Source organism: Suricata suricatta, chromosome 5 (assembly GCF_006229205.1).
Source record: "Suricata suricatta isolate VVHF042 chromosome 5, meerkat_22Aug2017_6uvM2_HiC, whole genome shotgun sequence".
NCBI lineage: Eukaryota > Metazoa > Chordata > Mammalia > Carnivora > Herpestidae > Suricata > Suricata suricatta.
This window is the reverse complement of record NC_043704.1, coordinates 79328200-79352948: the sequence shown is the minus strand read 5'-3', so window position 1 is coordinate 79352948 and position 24749 is coordinate 79328200. Positions and strand designations below refer to the sequence as shown.

General features: G+C 50.8%; 1 protein-coding gene across 4 annotated transcripts; it reads right to left on the bottom strand.

Annotated features, from left to right (window-relative positions):
* Positions 1 to 1045: 1045 nt before the first annotated feature.
* BCL6 (BCL6 transcription repressor) lies at positions 1046 to 24548 on the bottom strand. 4 transcript variants are annotated; one of them, XM_029939650.1, is made up of 10 exons: positions 24479 to 24548; positions 13854 to 13892; positions 12852 to 13023; positions 10690 to 10911; positions 8104 to 9075; positions 7384 to 7568; positions 5814 to 5981; positions 4465 to 4595; positions 4196 to 4333; positions 1046 to 2263 (listed from the first exon to the last, which is right to left on the bottom strand). In XM_029939650.1, exons 3-10 carry the CDS (start codon positions 13010 to 13012, stop codon positions 2120 to 2122), a joined length of 2121 nt encoding a protein of 706 aa, XP_029795510.1. In that variant the 5' UTR covers positions 13013 to 13023; positions 13854 to 13892; positions 24479 to 24548; the 3' UTR covers positions 1046 to 2119. The 4 variants fall into 4 exon arrangements, with proteins under 4 accessions (XP_029795510.1, XP_029795508.1, XP_029795509.1 ...); XM_029939648.1 differs by lacking the exon at positions 24479 to 24548 and adding an exon at positions 15076 to 24434; XM_029939649.1 differs by lacking the exon at positions 24479 to 24548 and adding an exon at positions 16586 to 24434.
* Positions 24549 to 24749: the final 201 nt, after the last annotated feature.

The window sequence follows — 24749 nt, the reverse complement described above, 5'->3', positions numbered from 1 at the left end:
TGGGTGGCCAGCCCCCACACGCCTCTCAGCACGTGCCCAGGGCCTGCTGTAAGGCCCTGCATGGGGCCACCTCTGTCCATCCTCTCGCCCGAGGGCCCAGGGAGGGGCCCCACGGGCCACCCAGGACCCGAAAGGGGGCAAGTGTGGACTTTCTCCTCTGGGCCAGGGGCCAGGCCCGCACTTGTCCTCACTGTTCTTAGACGTGACCCTTGGGGTTTTTTGAGGTGAAATAAAACTGGGTGCCAAAGCAAGCTAGAGTGAACTTATGTCTGAATCATGGAATCATAAACGATCTAGTTAACCTAATCCTCTCGTGGACAAGTTGGGAAAGGGAGCCAGAGGGGAAATGGTGGTCCCGGGTCACACAGGAGGAAATGGCGGCCTTCCACTGGAGTTCTCTGGAAAAAGAGCACTTCTCCAGGGTCGGAGGTTTGCTTGGCCGGCAGCCATTCATGAAGTTTTTGAGTTTGTAGATACCCATCAATCACCCAGCAGGTGTCAGAAAGGCTCTAAGGCACCAAGGCTGAGAGATTTATGACAGGGCCAGACCTGCCTTCATCCTGTCCCCTGGACCCCGGCAGAGAGAAATGCTTACAAAGCCAAGAGGCAAGATGAGGATGGGCATCACAGGATGGGCAAATTCTCCAAGACACAGAGGAGGATAGGACGCCCATGCCTTTGTGTCAGAAGGGCTAGAACTGGAGTCATTAAAGCTCAGCCTAGAGGGCTCAGTGAAAAAACAGACAGAAGAGAGAACCAACCAGAAAGAGAGGAGAGAGACCCATCTCACCTCCCCTTCCTGAGCTCCTCAATACCCAGGTCTGGAGCCTGCGGTCCTCAGTCCGTCCTGGTCTGGGGGCCAACAACGGCTCTGGCTCCGTGCCTGGCTTCCAGGCACCAGCCCCAGCCTCGGCCCATCGGGGCGGCCAGCAGTCACTCCTGTCCTTGAGCATCTCCCGCTAGGTTATAAGCTGAGGAAACCACACCGGTTCGAGTCCTGAGTCCTGATTCCAACACAAGGAAAGACCTCCGGGACGGAGCCCACTTGACTTTTCAACGTTTTATTCTCGTATTTGTACAGCTATATTTTACAACGCGGTAATGCAGTTTAGACACAGCCAAACCCTGTCTCTGGAGTAGTTCTAACATAAGCATGACGCAGAATGTGATGAGACAAACATTCCCAAAGAGAGCTTTAGTGAGCGGCAACTTCAAGTCCCTGTGTCTGCCTACACTTCAGAAGGGATGGCGCACTCGCCCGTCACTGAAAACTTCCATGAAAAAAGGCACCGTAGGACACGTTGTACGGGTATATACAAACTGAAAACTAGAACAAAACTACACATTTTTTTCCTTCGGTAGCTTTTTTTTTGTTCTTTTTGTTTTTTTTTTTAATACACACTTTGTAAATTGTAAACCTTCACTTGCAAAAAAATACAAATACACTGAGGCATTTTAGACAAAATATTTTCTTACTTATACAGATGCAATACTTAAAATATTCTCTTAAGTGCTCTTTCTCAATAAAGATTCTCAGATCCGTGTCTGCCTGCAGATACAAAATCGAGCCTTTAACACAGTTTTATATTTTTAATATATCTTTTTTAGGTTTATATATATTTATTTTATATATATATATATTTATATATTTACAACTCTGCCATAGATTCCTTCACCTTTGGTTAAAAAAATTAAAGCCCTCTCTTTGATAACATACCGAAGTCTCTTCTTTTAAAAGAATGCACATTTACATACAAAAGAAACATCTGTTCCCACAAAACATATACATTCCTCATTTTGCAGACCAAGTCAAGTCAGAACTTTTGCATACTCCCCCGCTTTGATATCTAAAGTGATTTTGCCTTTTGCTGACATGGTTCGCCTTACACATAGGAGAAGAAGCAATATTATTTTCTTAATGTTTTATGGCCTCAAGGGAAGGGGAGCTGCCTTGGCTCCCGGTCCCCCACGCCCCTCCCCCCACCCCAGCCCAGCTACGATTTGCACTAGTGGATGAAAGAGGCACTACATCATGGGATGAGCATTGTAAAGTGTTACAGTATCCTTTGGGTAGATTTCTGAGAAGGGACTCGAATGGAAAGCATCAACACTCCATGCTTCAGCAGGCTTTGGGGAGCTCGGGGGGCAGGTCAGTGGCGGACACACGGTATTGCACCTTGGTGTTGGTGATGGCCCCGTGCTTCTGACGCAAGTGAAGACGCAGCTGGCTTTTGTGACGAAAATGCAGGTTACACTTCTCGCACTGAGGGAAAACCAGAGGCAAAAGGTTAGCTGTCATCAGCCCAAGGAACATGCCATTGCTCAAAGATCCAGAGAAGGAGATTCTCCCCGTGAGGGATCTGGGCAGTTCTTCCCTCGCCAAGGCCAAGTTGAGAATGCTGGCTCCAGCTAAGGGACAAGTACACTTTGTGCAAACATTCCCTTCTGTCTCCTAATGTGTTCAAGTGCTCATGCTTTTCCCCACCCAAGCATGTCATTTCTTCCGTGTTCCTTGGTTTTCCTGTCTGTAAAGGACTGAGTCCGTACCCTCTGAAGGTCACTGTTACCTCGACATCTGTGCATCTCAACTTGAAGCACGTATTTATTGTGTTCTTCCCATGTGCCCAAAACGATTCGGATTCTCGAGCGAATTTGGCAACTGAACACAACCACCCCAGGAGGTAGGTACTATTATTGGGCTCATTCTACAGATGAGGAAATAGAGGTACCGAGAGGAGAACTAATTTACCCAAGAACACGAGGCAGGTAAGAAGATATTCCCTCAGGGACTGATAAACAGTGGGTAAAAAGAACTACATTTTGCTGGCTCACATTTGTGATCTGGGTTAAGCACTCATTGGCTTGTTCTTGTGCCCAGCACTCCCTACAGGGATGCCATCCATTCACCGAAGTCAGCACCACCTGTCAGGGTGGTTTCCACACTTGGAAGCCATGGGACTCTTTTTTCAAATTAAATAGAAACTTGAAGGGTAAAAGAGGCAGCAGGATTAAAGAACCTCAGTGATTATAAGAGCATGATTTGAAAACTGCTCATCTACGGTATCCTTCTCATTTTACAGAGAAAGAAAACTGTGGTCCACAGCGAGGGTCTGGATGTGCCTATTGCCATAAGAAGGTTGGTGTCAAAGTGAGAATAAGAACCAGATATCCGGCTGCCCGGCCAGTATCTTTCCCCTGGTTGGCAGAGGTTGGCAAATAATTTCTAACTGGTAAAGAGCCAGATAGTAAATATATCACCATGACAACTCTGCCCCTAGAAAAGGAAAGCACCCATGGACAGTATGTGAACAGAGGAGCATGGCTGCGTCCCCATAGAACTTTCTTTATGGACATTGAAAATTAAATTTTATATAATTCGCACAGGACACAACATACTATTTCTTAAAATTTTTTAGCCGTTTAACAATATTAAAAGCATTTTGAGCTCATGAATGTTCAGCGATTAGCCTGGCTAAAACTGTGTTCCAGAACACTACAATTCCAGGGGCCCATTCACGCCATCACATTGTATAGCTGGCCACCTGCTCTTTCTTAAAGTGGCCTTTCCTCTTTTTTTTTTCTTCTACCGCTAACATTTGTTTTAAGTCTATTTGTTTATTTTGAGAGAGACAGTGTAAATGGAGGAGGGGCAGAGAGAGAAGGAGAGAGAGAATCCTAAGCAGGCTCCGCACAGCACAGAGCCTGAAGCAGGGTTCGAGCCCACAAACGTCAGATCATGACTGGAGCAGAAATCAAGAGTCAGATTCTTAACTGACTGAGCCACCCAGGCGCCCCATCATCACTCCTAGCTGGCCCTCTTCCCAATCCCATGGCTTCTCTTTCTCAAACAACTTAGGTCCTCTTAGGCAGACCTGTAGCCCACCATAGAGGCAAACTGTAAGAAGCCACTTGGTGTGGAATGAATGAATGACTCCCAAATCGGTGACTCTATAGTCTGGACCTCTTTCCTAAGGGCCAGATCACCTAGCCCAATACCCTCACTTTAAAGATGAGCCAGCACACACGGCCATGTCAAGCAGGTGTTTTTGACAAGGAGGCCCAAACCAGGCCTTATGACCTCGAGTTTAGTGGTCATCCCACCATGTGCTTGAGACTGAAGCAAACAGGGGCGCTGGCTGCCCCTCCACCCCCAGCCCCTCCCAGGCCAGCCAGTGGTGACAAGAGGCTCACATACATGGTACGGTTTCTCTCCTGTGTGGATTCGCAAGTGGCTCTTCAGAGTCTGAAGGTGCCTGAAACGGGTGCCACAGATTTCACAGGGGTAGGGTTTCTCTCCAGTGTGGATGAGCACGTGGGCGCGGAGGTGGGCCACCTGAAGGGAAGAATGAAGCATAAGAGGCTCTGCACGGCGGCGGGGGGGGGCGGGGGGTGCTGCAGCCCCTGCCCCCAGGAGCCCCTCCTCATTGGGTCTCAGAGGGGTCCTTTCCCCACGGCCCTGCTCACTTGTACAAATCTGGCTCCACAGGTTTCGCATTTGTAGGGCTTCTCTCCAGAGTGAATCCGAGTGTGGGTTTTCAGGTTGGCTGGCCGGTTGAACTGGGCTCCACAGATGTTACAGCGATAGGGTTTCTCACCTATTACCAAAAGAAATAAGGAACGCCATGTTTGACAGAGGATTCCATGGTTCTGGGTCCCTGGATCTCAAAGCAAACTGCCCTTCCTGGGGCCACCTCGGGCTTTCTCTCGCTTGGAAAGATGTCTGAGAGAGGATCCAAGGGATTGCCTCCTGGCCTCCCCCCACAACCTCCAACACACACACACACACACACACACACACACCAGCACAGGCTGCAGGCTGGGCCAGAGCAGAAACAGTACTGGGGGGTGGGCCAGGGAGAGTCCTCCCAGGAGGCCTTGGAACCAGCTATGACATTAGGATTATCTGACTGCTGACTCAGACAAGTCACTCTCCTTCTCTCGACCTAAGTTTCCCTCTCTGGAACCTGAGGGGTGAATTTAGGCTCCTCTGGCTTTCCCCTTGGCTAAGGCTGATACAGGACTGACCCATTCACCAGGAAGATACCATCAGACTGCTCTAGTTTCTCTTTGAGAAAAAACATGCCTTCCCACGGACAGCAACTCCAGCTGGATTCTGTCTGCAAGAGGCCTGGGGCCTGAGTCAGAGTAGATGCTCAGGTGGAAGGAGCCAATAGAAGGGTGAGTCTCCCTTCATGGGAAGTTTCTGGGGTAATGGACACATTTAAAATCCTGAAGGGAGTCAACTTTGGATGACAATCAGGTTATTGGAAGCTACCTGGTAAAGGAATGTAAGTTGATCAGGAACAAGCCCTTAGGGGAAATCAAGAGGATCTTTTAAGTTTTTCCCTGGCTTTAGAAACCTCTCTCACCCTTAGTTTCTTTGCTTGTACACTGGGATTAACATTTCTGACGCCAGCAAAGGGAGAGACACAGGGCAGAGCATCTCAGAGAAAAGACAAAGGATACAGGGAGTGGAATGAGTCATTAGGTAAAGACAGGACAGGTCTAGGCCTACGTTCGGACCAGGATGGGGCCTGCTCCCTGCCTCAGCCCACCAGGGACCAGAGCCCCACTCTGCTTTCTCTGTGGTTCTCTCCCCATCCTGCCCCAATAACCCTGGCCAGTAGAGGTGTTGGGGCAGGGACCCTGGCCAGCTGAGGGGTGGGGAGGGGCAGGGACCCTGGCCAGCCGAGGTGTTGGGGAGGCAGGGACCCTGGCCAGTAGAGGTGTTGGGGCAGGGAACCTGGCCAGCTGAGGGGTGGGAAGGGGGCAGGGACCCTGGACAGCCAAAGTGTGAGGGGGCAGGGCCATACCCGTATGGACGGTCTTGTGGCTGGCGAGGTTGCCCTTGTAGCGGAAAGAGGCCTGGCAGCGGTCACACTTGTAGGGCTTGTCGCTGTGTGTCTGCAGCGTGTGTCTCTTGAGCGAGGCCTCCTCAGAGAAGCGGCAGTCACACTCGTTACAGAAGAAGGCCCCGTTCTCTGTCGGAGGTGGGGAGCGGGACACCAAAGTGAGAACGGGGAAGGAAGGCCGGGCTCCAAGGCCACATCTTTCCTCTGCAGCTGCACTCAGTACCACATTGACCGCGCCCCCCCCAACCTCTACCCATCCGACATTCCCAAGAGCCCAGAGCAAGGGGCCTGTGGCGTTTTCTTTTTCTTAGCATTTAGAGTCTCAGTTGTGGAAGAGAAAGGAGACAGATTTGAGTTTTAAGGTACAGGAGAAAAACAAACCAACATCTGTCCATAGGGCCTGAGCCAGCTCTGAGGACTGACATTCTTATCAGTTCATAGTCTTCTTTACATTCATACACAGGAGCCATCGAGCAAGACCCTTCCCCTCTCTGAGCCTGACTGTGTCTCTATCTCCAAAATCAGGATAGCGACACTCCTGGCCTAGCTCACAGGACACATGGTATCACACAAAGCATTCTCGGAATGTAGGATATAAAATTTCAATGATACTTGGAAGTCATTAAAGGAAGACGTAATGGTGAACAGGGTCGCCCTGTACCTCTCTGGATTTCATGTCCCCCAAACACTTCTGAGAGACTGGGAGGGCCATTGAGGAAAGGAAGTAGAAACAGTAGCCCAGAGAGAAGTGACTAGATACAGAGAAAAGGCAAGTGGCCAAGGGGACAGATGGGGACAGTCCCTGCTCTCCCAATGACATGTCGGTGATGCTGTGCCAAGTCTCTTAGTGTGAGTAACCGATTTTTCTTCCCTTTTGTTATAATACTTTGAAGAGCACAGGTCATGGTGGCTCAACCCCTGATTAGGTATTACTGAGCTATTTTCCTGCAGCCAGAGCTTAAGAGAAAAGATAAGACTTTTTTATCTGTTAAAAACTGAAGATGCTAATCCCGAGGTATCCAATACTTCAATGTAATCATTCGGCTCAACTTCTCAAATTCAGCTAACATTAGCCGAGTACCTACTCCATGCTAGACACCCGCCAGGTCCCATGGGAGCCGCAGGAATGGATAAGGTCAGCTGCTTATCCTTACAGAATGCATGGCTTAGCAGTGGGAACTTACACAGGTCGGTCAGGGCAACGGGGTCCCCAGGAGCCAGGAAAGCTCAGGAATTCTAGCCAGCCCACAGGCTACCTTTGCCAGGATGCAGCTGAAAAAAGCTGTTGGGTCATTCTCTTATAGGCCTAGATTAACTCCAGCCCCTCATCTGTTGCTCCTATCTGCCTGGTTCAAGAGGCCAAGAGCGGGGTGAAGGACTGGTGATGCTTAAGCACCAATGACCTTCCAGTCAGGGACTTCTTCCAATCAGTGCCAACAGCATCCATGAAATGGAAACGCGAACCCCACGGGGCAGAGGAGGGGGCCTTCCCTCTCCCCACAGGGCAACGGAAACAGGGAAAAGGACTCACCACAGCTGGAATCTGAGTACTCCGACTGCGTCTCGCCCATCTCCTCAGGGAACGTGGGGCCAGCGGTGTGGAGGCACATCTCTGCGTGCTGCGGGGACTGAGAGCCGCAGGACGTGCACTTGGGGGGGTGCAAGTAGAGAGGCGAGTGGCTCTCGCTGCTGCTGCGGGGGGAGTTTGTAAGAGACCTGTGGGCAGGAGGAAGGAGAGCCTCAGTGGCTGGGCAGCGTAAAGCACCCCACCTGGCCTGGATGGATGCTTCCCCCGCTTCTGATACTCAGGTGAGCTGGGCTGCCTCACTCTGGATGTGGGGTCACAGAGTTACCCTCACGCCTACCTCCAAACAACATCTGCCCTGAGATCATGAACAGGGTCAAACTGGACCAACATCCCCAACCCAGGCCAGTTCCAGCCCACAGGCTTGCTCAGTCCAAAGCGGGTATGGGAGCGCCCTGTCATGCCTAGACCATCGTAGCTGCCCTGGGGATTCGTGAGATGCTCGTCTACCACAGAGCGCATCTCCTTCTCATGCTATGACAAAATACATCGAAGCTGAATACAATACGCTTCCTTACTTAGGCGAATTCAATCAACAGGTGCTTGTTCCACACCTCTAACATCCTCAGTATTCAGGCAAGAAAAAGAACACAGCCCCCGCATGCATCAGAAGAAGTGACTGTGTGGGCAGCCCCGATCCCAGGCCCAGACCGTCCGTGACAGCACCTGTTGACGATGTTATTGAGCCGGCTGGCCTGTGGGATGTTGGAATCCTCCCCGCTGGTGCTAAGCTTGGTTGGGGACTGGAGGTCAAGGCTCTCAGGCTCCATTGGCGGCTGGCAGGCCGGTGGGGCTGTGTAGGCTCGAGGTGAAAGGCGGCCCAGCTCGGCCTGCTCGGGCCCCTCTGGTTTGGCATTCTGGTTGAGGCTGTTGAGCACGATGAACTTGTATTTCTTCCAGTTGCAGGCTTTGGGGTCGGTCGGGCTCTTGGCTGGAGGTGAGCCAGAGGTCTGGAGAATGCAGGCATTCTTGCTGCTGCAGGACTCCGTGGGTGAGTTGGGCTGGCAGTCAGACTTCTGCGGGCTCTGTGGACTCACCAGGCCCTTCCGGTTCAGGGGCGCACTGGGGGGCTCGAAATGCAGGGCAATCTCATCCTCTGAGGAGGGTCTCTCTTCCTCCTTGCCGGCCTTGTCACAGGGGAAGTACGGGGTGTTCCGGGCCGAGGGGGCGGCCGGCTTGGGGCCCTCGGCCACACCGTAGTGCATGTCACTGTGTGCCTCTTCCGGGGTGCCCTCCTTGGGTGAGTAGAGGCCACCGTGGCACACGCTGGGGGGCATTTCCATGGCCGGCCGGCTGTACTCGCCGGGCACTGGCCTGGTGCTATCGCAGGGCAGGGCCCGCTCCTTGGGGAAGGGGTTGGCCACAGGCATCCGGGCATCCCGCAGCTCCTCATCGGAGAAGAGGAAGCTGCTGACTGGGAGGTGGCTGTACACGGGGTACGAGGCGGGCGGTGTGGACAGGCCGCTGTACAGGCTGGGGGCGAAGGCTCTGCTCTCACACCCAGGTGCGCTCCTCAGCGGCAGGCTATTCTCCACCACCTCACGGCCCCGATAGGCCATGATGTCTTGGGGCATCAGCATCCGACTACTCAGAAACTCTTCACGGGGGGGCTTGATGGCTGGAACCATCTCAGCTTCACTGCAGGAGAAAACAGAGCGGAGACATGGGCCTCCAGATCAGAGCTGTCGGACAGAGGACTCTGCAAGAGACCCTGGCCTCTGTAACCACATCTGTGCTTGCTCAGCTAGACGTCAGGGATGTGGCTCAGGAGGAGAGAAATACTTGCAGTTACCAGGCTTTTTTTTTGTTTTTGCCAGGAACCTAGCAATCTAGCCCACAGTGGGGGAGACCAGACCCAGAGAAGGGCAGCGAGTTAGCCACCCTCTCTGTGCCTGCGCAGACAGGGTATCACGTGTCTAGTCACACAGGTGTACATGTGTGCGCACCCGGAATTCTTCAGATATCCTAGAACAGAAAGCTCTCTGAGCCCCCATCTCATTCCATCCATGCAAAATCCTGCAAAGGGAGAAGGGTAGTATTGTCTCCGTCTTACACACATGGAAATGAGGCTCGTATGATGCTGGCGCCACATGTTCCAAGGATCATGGACACGCGGGTGCCCTGCTGAACAAAGAACACAGCCTCCACGCTGGCTGGGGTCCTGGGCGAGTTTACTTTGGAGGACAGGCAGTGTATGCCAGTCCAGAAAGTCGTGGCTCTGAAGCAGCCAGACCTGCTTTCCAGTTGCGCTGCGCCACTCGGCAGGCTCTGCGACCCGGAGCAGGTTACTTAACCACTCGGAACGAAGGCCTGACCCAGAGAAAGTACTGGCAAATGACAGCAATGACGCTCTTGCCACCATGATTACCCACAGGAGACAATGAGTTCTGACTGCCCACACTTGAAGGGACATTATGTGGGCGAAAAATAGGCCAGCTCAATAGTTAACAGAGCTTGAACAGACGAGGGAAGGTTAAGGGAACCACGTTCTGGCTCACCATAAAGAGGAGCTTTCTAACCGGCCAAGGGAGACAGTGTGGCGCTGGGAACACTGGGTTCCCAGCTCCTGGAGGTGTTCAAACAGAGGCTAGAAACGCTTCTGTTTGATAAGAGGTGCAGTCACCCTCGAACAGCTGAATCAAATGGTTCTAAAACAGTCAAGCCCTGAGCCTCTGCTCCACTTAGCAAAGTGGTGCCTCACCTTTAAATGATCATCATGTCTGACCAACCCTCAGGCGGGGGACTAGACCTAGTGAACTCAACTGTGATTCAGTAAATGGTCTTCTCTAGTAGGAGCCCCAAAACATAAAAGATGAGTAAAGCCACCCCCAGTCTGCTAAGGGGAACTAAGGCACATATGTAAATCACCGTAATGGAAGTCTAAAGGAGAACTCGATATGCAAATAGTTAAAATGGAAGGAAGGTCTAAAGGACAGGCCAGGGACTCAGGAACACTGAGAAGAGCAGGGGGAGAAAGAGTGGCCATGGCAAAAACATCCATGGAGGGGCTGGCATCCAAGCCTGGCCTGACAGGAGAGGCAGCAGGAGAGGGCACATCATATGGATAGAAGTAAGCGAGAGGAAAAAGCACAAGGGAGATCTGGAGAGCACCGCCCACCCGGTGCCCAAGAATTAAGAGGGTGGAAGTGTGCAAAAAAATCGTGGATATGTAGGTGGTGGCCTGTCACAGAGGATCCTGTCTGCAAGTGCTAGCAAGGCTCTCTGACGGCCTCCCTCTCCATGGCAGCTCACCTGGCCTTGATAAACTTCCGGCAAGTGTCCACGACGTGCTCCATCTGTAGGTACATGGCTGTAGCCATCACGGCCATGATGTTGCCCTCCCGCAGATTGAGCCGAGAGGTGTACATGAAGTCCAGGAGGATGCAGAACCCCTCCGGGTTGATCTCGGGATCCAGGTTGATGACGCTAAGGTTACATTTCAGCTGGTCTGTGAAGATGCTGTAGAACAGGCCACTGCAAAACAAACAACAGGGGCCTCACTATCACAGACAGGAACCGCAATCTGTGACAGTGAGTGTCAGGGCTCGACTCAGCTCCCCCGGGCCATGCTCTAGAATTTCCGTGGCAATTAATGAGAACTGCCACTTACGGAGCACTTAATAAATGCCAGACACTCATTAAGCACTTTACATGCATTATCCGGTGTTCCTCACAACCTTGCAAGGTAGATATTATCATTTTCCCCTTTCCAAATGGGGGGACAGAGATCAGAAGTTAAACGGTTTTCTCGAAGTCACAGACGCCCTTTTCCTTATGGTCTTAAATGCACAGATCACCAGAGCGAAATGCAGCCCTGATTTGCAGTTACCATTTTTAGTCTAACTTTGAGATAAACATTCTCTTCCTATGATCCTTAGTTTTAAAAGGCCCTTGTAGGTTTTCATAGACAATTTGGGTGTTGATGATAAATCAATAAAATGATGCCTACAGGTACAGTCTACTGATTTGCTGAAAGTCCAGAGACTTGCATAATAAGGTCAGTATTCCTAGAAGATACAAATGGAACCTCAAGCCACGCCTCCAGATACCATGCTGTCTGACAGAGGAAAGAGTACAAGTCAGGATTCTGGGCTGTCATCTGGATTCTGCTCTTTCTTAATGGGTTGCTGGAAGTGAGCTGGACTTTTATGAGTAAGTTGGTGTGCAACCTTGGGTAAGATACTTAACTTCTCTGAACCCTGGTTTCCTTATCTGCAGAGCCGGAACCATAGCATCTACTTGACAGGGTTGTGGCAAGGATGAACATGTAAAGGGTATGGAAGGATGCCTGGCCCACAGTAAGCACTTGGTTGTATTTTCTATTACTTTTACTTCTCTAAAAACCTCTGTTTTTGCCACTATTAAAAAACAGGTGCTTGGGACCCCTGGGTGGCTCAGTTGGTTAAGTGTCTGCCTTTGGCTTGGGTCAGGATCTCATGGTTCGTGGGTTTGAGCCCTCCATCGGGCTCTCTGCACAGAGCCTGCTTCAGATCCTCTGTTTCCTTCTCTGTCTCTCTCTCTCTCAAAAAAAATAAACATTAAAAAAAACCCAGGTGTTTGTTGTAGATGTTGAGTGAGCTCTCTGCTAGCGATAGAGATCCCCCGACTTTACATCAATTCACCTGTGTCTTTGTTTTATTGTCTATAAAATGGAGACGATTATGCCTCCATACTACAGAGGCCACTGCAAAGATCCAGGGAGAAGGTGTAATATAAAATAGCTCAGAGGGGCGACTGGGGGACTCAGTCAGTTAAGCACCTGATTCTTGATTTCAGCTCAGGTCATGATCTCACGGTTTGTAAGTTCAAGCAGTGTGTCAAGCTCTGTGCTGACAGCGTAGGCGGAACCTGCTTGGGATTCTCTCTCCCCCTCTCTCTCTGGCCCTCCCCCACTCCCTCTTTCTCAAAATAAATAAGTTGAAAAAATAGCTCTGCATCCTTGAAATACCTGCCAAATATGAAGAATCAGCTGGCTCCCTCTCCCTAACATACACAGTTATGCCCTGAAACACTCATGGAAATACAACCACAGGATTAAATATACACAGTTACAGAAGAAAAGGGCAAAAGATTTCAAATTCACTTGCTTAAAATATTGTAAAACCTCCTTTGACTTCTCCTTTTTTCACTGGTTAACTGAAGTTATTCTCCACGTCATTCTCCAATCACACCCTTTCTTGGGACAGTATAAAATTTCTTCTTGCTCTATGCCCACAGAGCAGAAACTTTTTCTTCCCCAAAAGTGCGTTCATTCATTCGCTCTCTGGGAACTACCGGGCCGGGCCATGCACTGAGGTCTGGAGACAAATGCCATGCAATTCCGAACATAGCAACGGGCCTGCCTGTTCTGTCTTGCTGCCTGCCCACCCCATTGCTCCCCTTGACACATCCATCTCCCCACCCAGACCCCTCACCTGCAGGCCATCAGGACCGTCTTATGGGCTCTGAACTGCTCACGGCTCACCACGATGACAACATCAGTCAATATGTCACGGCTCCGCAGGCGATTAAGGTTGAGGAGAACGTCACTGGCATGGCGAGTGAACTGGATACAGCTGTCAGCCGGCGAGGCCATTTTGTCTTCACCTGCACAGCAAAGGGGCAAGAGCTTGTTAGTTCTCTAGAACCTGACTCCTGCTTGCCAGGAGTATGGGGAGAGGTGGCTCAGCCCACTAACATATGGAATGTAAACCGGGGTCCCGCGGGTTTGGTCTTTGGCCTAATTGTGGCCCATCTCCGGGTATCTGCAAGATGGGAAAAATCATGTTTATCTAACAAAAGCCTTTCAGGGAAAGCAGAGGTGGATGAATATCCATATAGCACTTTTCCCACATACCAAATACTCTGCCAGGCACTGAAAGGCAGTAAGTGTGTTACACGGGAGAGAAGTCACACTTGGAAGGTTAGATGCCAGCTTTACCTCTGGCTAGCTGTCTGACTTGGGGCAGACTGTTGACTGTTTCTGGGCTTTGGTTTCCCCAAAATGGGGGGAGTAAGACCTATGTGTTTGTAAAATTTAGAGATATGTGCCTGGTCTATAGTAGGTTCTCAAAAATCACAGTTATTCTGGTCCAGATCTCATTTCCTTATCCCAGCCGCCATCTGTTCTCTCCTCTTTTAGGCTTCAGAATTGTCTGAAGGTACTTTAAGCATCCAGCACCCGGCTGGCGCATAGTAGGTGGCTGCATTGAAGCCAAACCAAGAAATGAGTGAGGGGATGAATGACCATACCACAGTGTAGACGGTCTAACGCAGGGGTGAGTGGGTGAGGGCTGGGAATGCTGGAGAAGGGGAACTGGCTACGCTTTAGCTCCCCTAATGAAAAGTGGCCAAGTTCACAGCAACACATGCGTTGGCAAATTCAGAAGAAACATTTTGTCCACAAAGTTTTGAAGCATATAATTAGATTTACTTACCCGATGCCTTGATTCACAGTCCAAAACGTTGCTTAAAATCTGCAGGGAAGAGAAAAAAAAGCAAAGAGAAAGTGATTTCATGAATGTTAGATTGTCCACTATAGTCTTATTTTAGGATACACGTATTTGGTTGTACTTTGATAGCTGTGGCCTGCCAGGGAGTGGTTGTGCCACAAGCCAGCAAACATTTTTCCAGGTCTGCTCAGGTCTGCTCTTATGAAAACAACAGGCACCCAAAGCTAGGCAAGAATAACCTTTTTACCCTGAGTACTGGGAAGGCAACTGCACACATTAATCACATGTACATATACACATGCAGTTCCTGCCTCAAAGTAACAAATGTATACCAACCAAAGCCCCCTCTCCCCCCAGTTTGCAGAAAGAAATATACAGGAAAAGTGGTTCTTTCAATATCAATGAGAATGACCCATCAGGGGCCTAAAAACTCTGGATAAGTTTCAAAACCTGCTAAAATATTATCTTTCAAGTCTTAAAATGATTTCTCAGCCTCTACTGGGTCAATACCGTTCTCTCTATTTCACTGGTGACAAATCGGAGACCCAGGTGTTCAAGTGGCCTGCTTAGGAAAAAAAGCCCAGCAGCAGCTCCTGACTGCCCTAAACACTTAGGACTAACTATAGGATCTGCAGAATACACCCTGTGATGGCTTAGCTATGCTTTCCTTCAGAATCTTTGTCTTTCTCAAAGTTTCCTCTTCTTTGCCTCCGGGTCTAAGACCAGACATAGTACTACAAACTTCCAAGCTTGTGCTCCCTCTGCTGGTGAAAGATTTAATTGTGTGCTTTAGTTGAGAACTGGTCAGGGGAGGGCCTGGGCAATAAGTACCTGCTCCAAATTAGTTTCTCTAAAACAAAGTAATTTTAAAGCACAGGTGTAGGGCTCCCATTTAGGATCACATGTGGGCTGCACGATAAAACAGTATCTGAATCCTCTTCAGCTTCTCTCCCCACCCCTTTTAAATCATAGCCCTTTAGAGCTATTTTCCGGGTAAAGGGGCCCGAGGCCAGGGAGGTCATGTTGGGCCACGTAGATGGTTAGTGGCCCGGCCCTAGGTCTTCTGGCTCAAGTTCCTGTCCCTTTTCCAGATCAGCCTACGTGCTGTAGAACATGCAATACAGCACCCTAATGTGGGTGAATCTCATTCTTAAGTTCCTTCCCCCACACAAACACTTTGCCCCCATTCCAGGCTGCTGAATCTTACCAAATGAGCACTCTAAAATGAGAGGTTTCCTTGAGTCTGTAACCAAACACTCTGACATTTCTCTGTGGTCCCAAGTGCCAGTCACTCAATCCCATCGGCTTCAAGGTTACTGTGTGCATGTGAGTGAGGATGAGGGAAGGGAATGGGGGAAGGGAGAGGAACAGAGAGAGACAAAAGGACCAATTTCCTCCTCTCCCCATCCTAACTCAAGATGGGCAAAGAGCAAAACACTACACTGTCCTAACCAAAGTTCAGTGACTGTCTCCATTGAGAAAGAACACTGAAGACACACATGAGAGGTTCATTTACAAACCATCTTCTCCTCCCCCCATGAAAAACATCCCTGAACGCTTCTGGAATCCCTAAGGCTCTCCTTTAATCAGCTTCAGCCACCAGGCTGCTTGTGGATTTCCAGTCACAGATTTTTGGAACCACAGGAAGCCCAGATTTGCCATTTCACCTTGACAAGTGGCAGTGACTCACTCCATATGCAGATCGAGAAACAAACAAACAAAATATTCCCATCTCCTGCCCCCTGGGGTGTGGGGGGGGGATGGGGGGAGTCTACAGTCAGCCAGGCCCTGAGGCTGGACACTTCTCATCCTAAACTTCTGCCCAGCTTGGTCAAAAACAAATGCACATACAACTGAGGCCCACAGCCCTATTAAGCCCACCTCTTCTCCTGCTAGCTCTATCTTAGGGTACCCCAGGGCTAGGGAGTGCACGTTATGGTGGATGTGGGGAGCCATGCCTCCCTCTATTTGCTGCAAGTGTGGAAGGACCCCTGGCAGCTGCTCTGTTTCTCACAGACCACTCAGGTCTTTCCCATCCATTATCCTATGTGATCCTTGTAACAGCCCTGATTTACTGGGGAGGTCACTGAGGCTCCACAGGATAAGCCTTGCCCAAGACCGAAAGCTCATCTCCAGCAAAGTCCTGGACAAATTCTGTCTTACTAGCTTCGGCTGGAATCCCATCGACGCCACACACAATGCTCATTACACAGACACACTCTGCCAAAAGAACAGGGCTGTCAAGGAGAAACTGACAACTGCAAGGGTTCAGACGTGGGCTCCCCCCATCCAAACCCCGCCCCAGCCGCAGTAACCACGAAGTGAGACCTAAATATTGTCTTTCCACCCACACACTTTCTCTCCTCTGCCTTTTCCCTCTGGATTTTCAGTTTGGCACCTTGAGGAGAAGGCAGGTCTTTTTAAAGGTGCTGGAGAAGAAAAAATAGGGACCCTCCCCCCTCCTCTAAAAAAGGCAGAGAGGGAAGAGAAGGCAGGAAGACAGCAGAAGGGGAAGGCGAGAGAAAAGAGGGGAGCAAAGAGCGAGAGCCAGGTTAAGAGAGAGAGTGACCCACCACGAAAGCCCCTGTCCACCCCTTCCCTGTCTCCTCTGCTCCTCGGGCACTGCGCTTCCTCTCGCGCGCTCACACGGGCACAAACTGGAGCCCTGCGCGCCTCAGCAAGCCCGGGCAGAGTCGCCCACCCCGACCTTACCGTACCTGCCCGCCAGGGACCGCCCACCCCCGGGCGTTCCGTGGGCACCGCGGCCCATCTGCCTGGAAGCCCCCACAGGCGCGTCGGAGGCCCCGTGGTGAGATCGTGGCAACCTTTAATTTGGTTACATTCAAATAAAACGTTTCGTGCACGTCGGTAGCTAACATTGTGTGTGCCTTTTTTTTTTTTTTTTTTTTTTTTTTCCTGTTACGCCGTCAAGACAGTGGGCAGTGAGGGGAATGGCACAGCCCTCTCATTCCCGGAACGTAGTCGATCTCAGCTCAGCGGATTTCACAGAACACTTTCTGCCTATCGCCGGCTCCAACGAGAAGTAACTTTCCAGGAAGCTGCCTGTCCCCGACGGCCGCCAGGATCGCTGCCTGCGGCGCGAGGGCCGCCGGGGATTCACCCGGGGAGGGAGGGGGGCGCCCAGGGAGGCTCGCGGGGAATAGGCACACTTTCCCCTAAATCCCTTGCCGGCGCCCGATCCAGGATTCTGAGTTCACCCGCTCCAACCCTTCCCCCACAATAATTTTATAAATGGGGAAAGTCGCGCAAGTTAGTGGCAGAGCCGGTCTAGAACCCAGCAATTCGGGTCCAATCTGAGGCTCATTTCACGACTTCAAATTGCCTAATTCTGGCGTTTGTTTGCCTGGTGCGTCATTTATGTATTTTTCTCTCTCTTTTCTTTTCTTCCCCTCTTTTTGCTTACTCCACCGCTCCCCCCCCCTCCCCTTAAAGCGTTGGTTAGGCCAGGTGTCAGGGTAGAAAGATAGGAGTCTCTAGGGCTGAGGGTCTCCAGCCAGTGTGCACGAGCCGACCTGGAGGAAAACCAAACCGAAAGCCCCTTCCGCCTACGTTGGCAAGTAGGGGAACCCTGCTTAGCTCGGTTTCCGCCCAAAGTCTTTAGAATAGGAGCTGCCAGGCCAAAACTGGCCAGGTTTCGGGATTTCGGAATCCGATTTCTCCGAAACTGTAGACACACGGTTAGGATTGCGCAGGTACCGGGGCGCCCACCTCAGCGCGCGCATTGGCGCGCACCAGGGTTGCCTCGCTTTCTCTTGGCCTTCCTTGGAATTATAAACCCTGGGCGCCCTCTCCTAACTGGTCCTAGTGGTGGGCTCCGAGAGGAATTTTCCGGCGCGGGGGGGTGGGGGCGCAAAAAACGTAGCCCCTGAGGCCACAGTCCGGTCCCAAAACCAGCGGGTGGCCTCTCACTGAGCAGCCCATCCCATCAGCGGCGGAGGCGGGGTCTGGGCGGTTGGTAAAGACTGGGCCTCGTCGGCCTCATAAAGTCCTACTTTGTGGCTTTCTCATTCCTTCGCCCAGTGGAATAAAGGTGAAAGCGAAGGTTGAAATTTAATATGGAATGGGGTGAGTATCTAGGAAGGGAAGTTAAAATTACGTACTTGCGCTTATTGGAAATTAGGAGTCCCGTGGTTCCGGGAGCTCAAACCTAATCATGTTTTACCGCTGCCTAACACTAGAGAGAGCCCTCCATCAAGGCTAGAAACCGACAATACTCATGTAGCCCCGCCTCTCCTTCCCATTGACCTACTTTGGACACAGGCTCCAGATTTGGAGAATGCCTTTCGCATCCCCACCCTCACCCCCACCTTTCTCTATCCCGGCTGGCTGTTGGATTATTGGTAATCTAATAACACCAATAACTCGCTGAGAAATCCCAAGGAGAATCTGGAAGTGCAAAGCACTGCTTAGGAGTAGGAACGAGGAATTTTAATTAAAGTTGGAGCTGCAGTAGTGAAACCAGAATCAGGGCTCTTGCCCAAGCGCTCCCTTTCTGCGCAGCGTCTCAGTTAACTGGCTGCTCTAGTTTAGCCACAGTGGTCCAGCTGTAGGGGGTGGGGTTAAGCCGCGCGGTTGTTTTTGTTTTAAGGGAGAAACACTGTTCGCTCTCTTGACGGGAGGGTGGAGTAGGCAATAAATGAAAGCGAATTTGATAACGCGGTAGCCTCGGCAGGCGCTTTGGGTGACCAAGGTGTTCGGGGACATTATGTCCTGACTTTATTTCTATCACGTTTCCTGCCAGCAGCGCTCTTTGAAGCCTGCAAGCTTCTAGGAAATGCAATAAAATAGAGGGATGTGTTTTATCATCAAGATCTGAAGAGGAGCTGCAGAAGGGACGCTCCCCATGCGCCCTGCCCGCGACAGCCTTCCAGAAAGAGCCGGCAGACAATGCCAGCAAACTACGTCCCTAAGAAAAGATCTCGGCCATCCAGGCTGGACTGGACTCTGCCTTTGCAAAAAGGCTGCCGGGGGAGGGGAGCGGCATGATGTCCCCAAGCAAACAATGCCTTTAAAAATCCGATCTGGACAGAAGTCAGCCAAGGTCTTTATTCACGTTAATGAAGATGGAAGGCACTAACTGTCCTTGGAAAGCGATGAGTCAAACTTGACCGCTCTTCAAACACATCCCCAGATTCGTTTCCAACCCGAACAGAGGCGCGTTTCTCCGACGCGGCCTCCGACAGTTCCCGCAGTGGGAGAGGCTGAACTCGATTCCCTAGGACCAGGGAGGCGGAGACGGCTGCATCTTCCGCGGGTGCACGGGCCGGCGGCCGTCGCTAGGGGTCGCCGTCACCCGTGTGCGCGTTTTGCCATCTTAAGTTTTCAGCTCCAAGAAAATAAAATTTTGCTTAATAAGAAGCTATTGTGGCCCAAATTCTACAGAGATCACACGCTGCTTGTCCAAAGGACACCCTTCTCATCTTCCTTACTCCCTTCCATAACTGGTGTCTCGTGAAGTCACTAAGCAGTGTGGAAGGAAGGGGAAGAGTATTGTTTCAGTATCCAAATGTAAGCCTTGCGGGGAGATAGGTGCATCTCTGCAAGTCTAGGGACTGGACTTAATCACCCACCAACACAGGCACTCCTCAAGATCTGAGACCTTCACCCTCATTACTACATTAGGTTGTCCACATCTGTAACTGAAAATCTTATGCTATACTTTCTAAAATTCCTCCAAGACACTGGGGGAAACTGTTTTCAGCTATGCTGACCTGAGTTATTAAAACAATGGGTCTCTCTTACTGATGCTCCTTTCTCTTAGACACTTCAAAGAAGTGGCGATAAACTCGCCATTGACTTTCTTTAAGTCACTGACCTGCAATTCAGAAGGTAAAAATCTGTCCCAGTTAGGGTATGAAGTCAACAGTAACAGACCCTCCTCATGAGACTCGTCTCCTCAACTGTAAGGAGTTTTATGTCCTAGAGACCCCATGGCATCCTGCCACCACCCACTTCACCCAGGGAGAGGCCACAGAGACAGAGAGATAGTGTGTTCAAAGCGGGTTACCTTGTCAAGGTTCTTTTAGTGGAGAGAGGCTGATGCCCCTCGCTGGGGGACCATGGACAGAACAAGCATCTGAAGGCTCCCTAATTTTCATCCATCTTACCCGAACTTTGGAGGTCGGAAGTTATCCTCATTGGATGGTTCCCTCCTCTTTGTCAGTCTTAGCACCTGATTGGGATACTTGGGAGACCCGAAAGTGACAGGGTCGGCCCACCGTCCCAGGCGGGGAAGTCGGCTACGATCTACCACTAGGTGGCAGACTCAGTCCGTTCGAAAATTACCACGCCGCCACAGCCTTCCACTACCGACTGCCCCCGGCACCCCCCCCCCCGCCTCCTTTTTTTTCTCTCTTTTGGGTCTGTTAGGGAGAGGAGGTTGCCTCTATAAGCAACTCTGCAAAACATTTAATTTACTGGATGTAATTCCGTTCTTCCTGATGCTCACTCCTCTAGCAACCACAACGCGGTATCTGGAGCTGCGTTCACAAATTATACGGTGATTTTTCCAGCCGGAAGGGCTGAACGTATTAGAAAGGAGGAAAGGGAGCGCTTGTCTTCAAAAAGCAGAATGGAACTCGACGGGATTAGCAAAGCTTCTTGCCAAATACTGGTCGACCCGCAAAGAAAATCGGGAATAAATCCCCGATCCCCATGGAGCAAAGGGGGCCCTGGAGGCCAAGGACCGGGTTCCACCCAGGCTTACAGCGCTCGGCAAAAGACCCGGCCGAATGATGGTCTTTTGGTGGGGCTGCTGGTCATAGGCTGGGAGGCAGGCTGGAATGGGAAGATCCATTCCTGGCTTCTAGTGGGAAGAAAGGGGCCAGCTTCACCACAACACAGCACCCTCGCCCGGATCACCGCGGCGGCATTCCCACTTGTTGCGCAGTGCAGGAAACCGGCACGCGCCACACTGCTTCAACGCCCAGAGAGCTCCAAACCCAGCTAGACCGGCCTACCATTGCCCCACGCCATCCACAAACCTCCGTCCCCACCCCGGCCCCCACGGACACCATCATCACCACCAGCAAAACTACAGGACTTCCAATCACCGGTTTGTTTTTACACGGAGACATTCCTCCTTATCTCAATGTCAGGCTGACAACAGAATTCAGGTGCTCTGAGAAATCAAGTTCAAGGGGGAAGGAGGCTACCTCTGTCTGGAGAACTCAAAACCAACTAGACAGCCTTCCGTGCGCGCGCGCGCGTATACACACACACACACACACACACACACACACACACTCGGAACTTTTTTGCCTATTATGACACTATCCTAGCTGGAAAGCAACTCTTTTCCTCCTCATTTGAGAAATCAACTACAAAGTCCTTTTTTTTTAAGTTAGTTTTATCTCCTCTTTCTAAAGAAAAGAAATCCCTCATAAGGTCATTTCACAATGTTTTTCAAATATTTGACTTTTGCAAATAGAGAGTTTCACTCACCAAGGGGTGGCGCTGCCGCACCACCACCTCGGAATCTCAAGTTTTTCACAATAAAGTGGGTTGTGAGTGTGGCTACCAGGCAGGGGAGAGAGGGAAGGAAGGATTTTGACATCTAGTCCTGGCTTACACATTTACTCAACCAATAACTGGAACTCTTCAGGGCTCAGCAAACGAGAGCTTAAGAGTTTAGAGTCCCATCCCTGTCCACCAAACCCAGAATAAACCGGAGAGTCTTTTCAAGAAAGCATGGGGTAAAACCCTTCGAAACAGCATAGACGAAAAGGCCAATTGGAGAATTCCCTCTTCTGGCTCCCTTCTCCTTCAAGCTACTCCGTTTACCAACAGCTTTTGGCCTTACTGTCACTATCAACAGACCCTCAAAACAAGCCAATGCTTGGGCCTGCAGTATTGGAAAGTCTTCCAAATAGGATATTGGAAACTTCTATTTATAAGTGGGGGGAGGGGGAAATATTTCCCATATACAGGTTTCTATTTCAGACTGAGGACTCAACTGCAGTCATTTTAGCAAAGGAATGCCCATCTTCTGTCACTCTCTTTCCTTTTCCTCCTCCCCCAGAGACAATATCCTTTCTCAAAAAAAAAAAAGTATATATTTTAAAGCAAGAATGTGATTTCACCTCATTCCTTTGAGCTCATGTTTGCTACCTCCAGGAATAGCGTGTGGACTAGGGCCAGATGAACTTCAACTTGGGCTGCAGATTTATGAGGTTCTGTTCCAGTGCCAAAGGCTCTTGGTAGTAAATAGTGAGCAAAATAGATACCTGTCTCCTGACAGATCTTGCCGCCCCCCTCTATTTTTTTAAGTTATTTATTAAAACCACACACACCTTGCAAAGAAAAAGGGAAACTGACAGTCTCTGTAGAGGAAGCCAGTGGCATCGCTCAGAGCCACAAACTGTATTTCTAAACAGCCCTTTCCCTGGTTCCCTCTGTCCTGCCCCACTTTTTTTTTTTTGACAGAAAAAAAAATGCATGTATTGACACTTAAAAAAAAAAGTAAAGAGTGACAAGATTTCCCTCCTGGAAACTATAAACTGAATGGAAACAAAATCCATAAAAAAATTAAATTAGTTTCCTGTAGCTGGTGGTGGTGGTAATGGGGATGACCAGCTTTCTGTTGCGTCAGGGACCCAGTAACAGTTCTGGACTTTCGGTATCCTGTTTGGGGGTCTTTCTCCCAGTTCAGCGGTCTGGACCCCCACCGCCAAGTCCTAACCATTGCAAAAAGAGGCGCCCCATAACAGGACCTTTACAGGTCTTAAAAGATCTATTGGGTTGTGTTTTGTTTTTCATGGGGAGCTTTAAAACTCATTATTGTAACACTAGTTCCATTTTTCGCCAGAGTTCCAATAACACTGCATCATAAAGGCAACGCAATCCACAGTTCTCTAGACCTAGACCGCGGTCACTACATCCCGCGGCGGGGTGGCCCCTAGCTCCCGCGGCCCAAGAGTGCAGCCAATTTCCAACTCCCCACTCGCTCCCGCCCCGGGCCGCCGCCGCCGCCGCCGCCGTCCCCCATTCCTGCTCCCTCGAGGAGAGCCACAGGTTGCAAATCCAACCAACCTCGCAATCCGTTTTTGCAAAATCACTCACAAAGATCTCCCTTTCGCGCCCGCGCCCCCTTTTCCCGCGCCAGGTCCCCCGCCCAGGGCCACAGTGTGCCCTTCTCTCCTCCCGGGTCTCTGCACGTAGGAACGCGGGCTGAGGCGGTTTGTTTCTCCCGTCGCCCAGTGCAAGGACCTCGGGAATCTAAAGCCCGCTGTCGGCTACTCTCCGGCTGGCAGTTGTCTTTTTTTTTTTTTTTTTTTTTTACAAAGCTCGCACGATGGGAGAAAATAAAACAAAATTTAGGAGAGGCGGGGAACAGCCATTGGGAGCTAACACCGAGTCACGCAGCGCCCAAAACACAAACACCACGACCGCCAGAAATCCCGCCACCTTCCCGCTCGTCTGGGCCGTCCTGTGAAGGTTCCCGGAGTCCCCGCACGCTAAACGGCACCGCAGGTGCAAACGCTCACCCCCTTTGCCATCCACCCCTCAAATCCCTGTCCCGCCACCAGCCTCTCTCCTTAGGATGGGGAGAGGGAGTGCGCGGGGGTTCCTGACTCCCTCGACTGCAACATGAAAGAATAATTTTCAAAGTATTCAACACCCCCGCCCCCAGGCAAGCTAAACCTCCCCCAAAACACAGGGTAAGGGGACACCAAAACACTCGGATCTCGTTAGGAAGATCGCAGCTCTAAAAGGAAATAGTAGAAACGATACTTCAACTGGGTTTATGGGGGGGGGGGGATGAGAAAAACAAAACCCGAGGAGTTCGCTTGCATTTTTCCTCCCAAATCTCGGCTCGGAGGCAGGGAATCTAAAGGAGCGAGGCCGATGGAAGGGAGCCAGCGGGGCGAGCGAGCGGGCAGCCTCCCTCCTCGTCTCCCGGAGTCACCCAGAAGGACGGGAGCAGAGAAGGAAGGAGAGGCGAGGGAGAGGAGGAGGGAGGGAGGGAGGGAAGGGGAGGCAGGAGCGAGGGAGCGAGGAAAGCAGTTTGCAAGCGAGAAAAGAGGGAAAAAACAGAGCCGCCCGAATCCAGCGAGATCACAAGCCGTACGCAAGCAGCAGAAGAAAGAGCGAGAGCGCGAGCGCGCGTCCTCTCCGTCGTCTGGGGCCAGACAGCCCCCAGACTTGCCCCGAGCACCCCCCAAAACACTGTCTCGTCCTCTCGGCTCCGGCCGCCCCCTAATTCCCTCCTTCCTCTCCTCCACCTCTTTTTCCAAAACCAAAACAACACCAGGGAGGGTGGCAAAAGCCTCCCCAAACCGGCCAATTCACTCAAAGACAACAAGAATAAAATAATAAATATATAAAAATCTATATCCTAGAGTGGGAGAGACGTGGGACTAATCTTCGGCATTTATTTTAACACCTGACAGCTAGAATAAATAAATATATACATTTATATCAATAGATACACATAGGAAACTTGGAGCCAAAGCATTTGGCAAGAGCGGAAAAAAAAAGAATTAAAAGGTAAAATAATGATCATGAGCAGCGGCGGCGGCAGCGGCACCAGCGGCACCAGCGGCGGCGGCGGCAGCAGCGGCAGCGGCAGCAGCAACAGCAATAATCACCTGGTGTCCGGCCTTTCCTAGAAACTTCTTGCATCACCACTTCTAAGAACCCCAGTTCTAAGAATCAACAGAGCTCAATTCTCGGAATTTGAGCTGCGGACTTTACCACTGCTACGTGGCAGGGGAGGACTCGGTGTCAGCTCTCCGGGACTTTTGCCTCTCCTGGCCCATAGAAAGCCCTCAAAGCCACAGTATTTTTCCAGTTCCAGGAAGATTTCGAAGTCTTCAGCGGCTGGACGGCCCGGGTTTGGAGGTTCCGGTTGGAGACTGG

What these genes read in the sequence shown, in the direction of transcription:
- BCL6 (XM_029939650.1), bottom strand. Translation starts at nt 13,012, where the DNA reads ATGGCCTCGCCGGCTGACAGCTGTATCCAGTTCACTCGCCATGCCAGT. An exon ending in ACGGTCCTGATGGCCTGCAG is followed by an intron (nt 10,912 to 12,851) that starts GTGAGGGGTCTG and finishes TTTGTTTTGCAG; the next exon opens with TGGCCTGTTCTACAGCATCT. An exon ending in CAGGAGAGAAACCGTACCAT is followed by an intron (nt 2,264 to 4,195) that starts GTATGTGAGCCT and finishes GTTTTCCCTCAG; the next exon opens with TGCGAGAAGTGTAACCTGCA.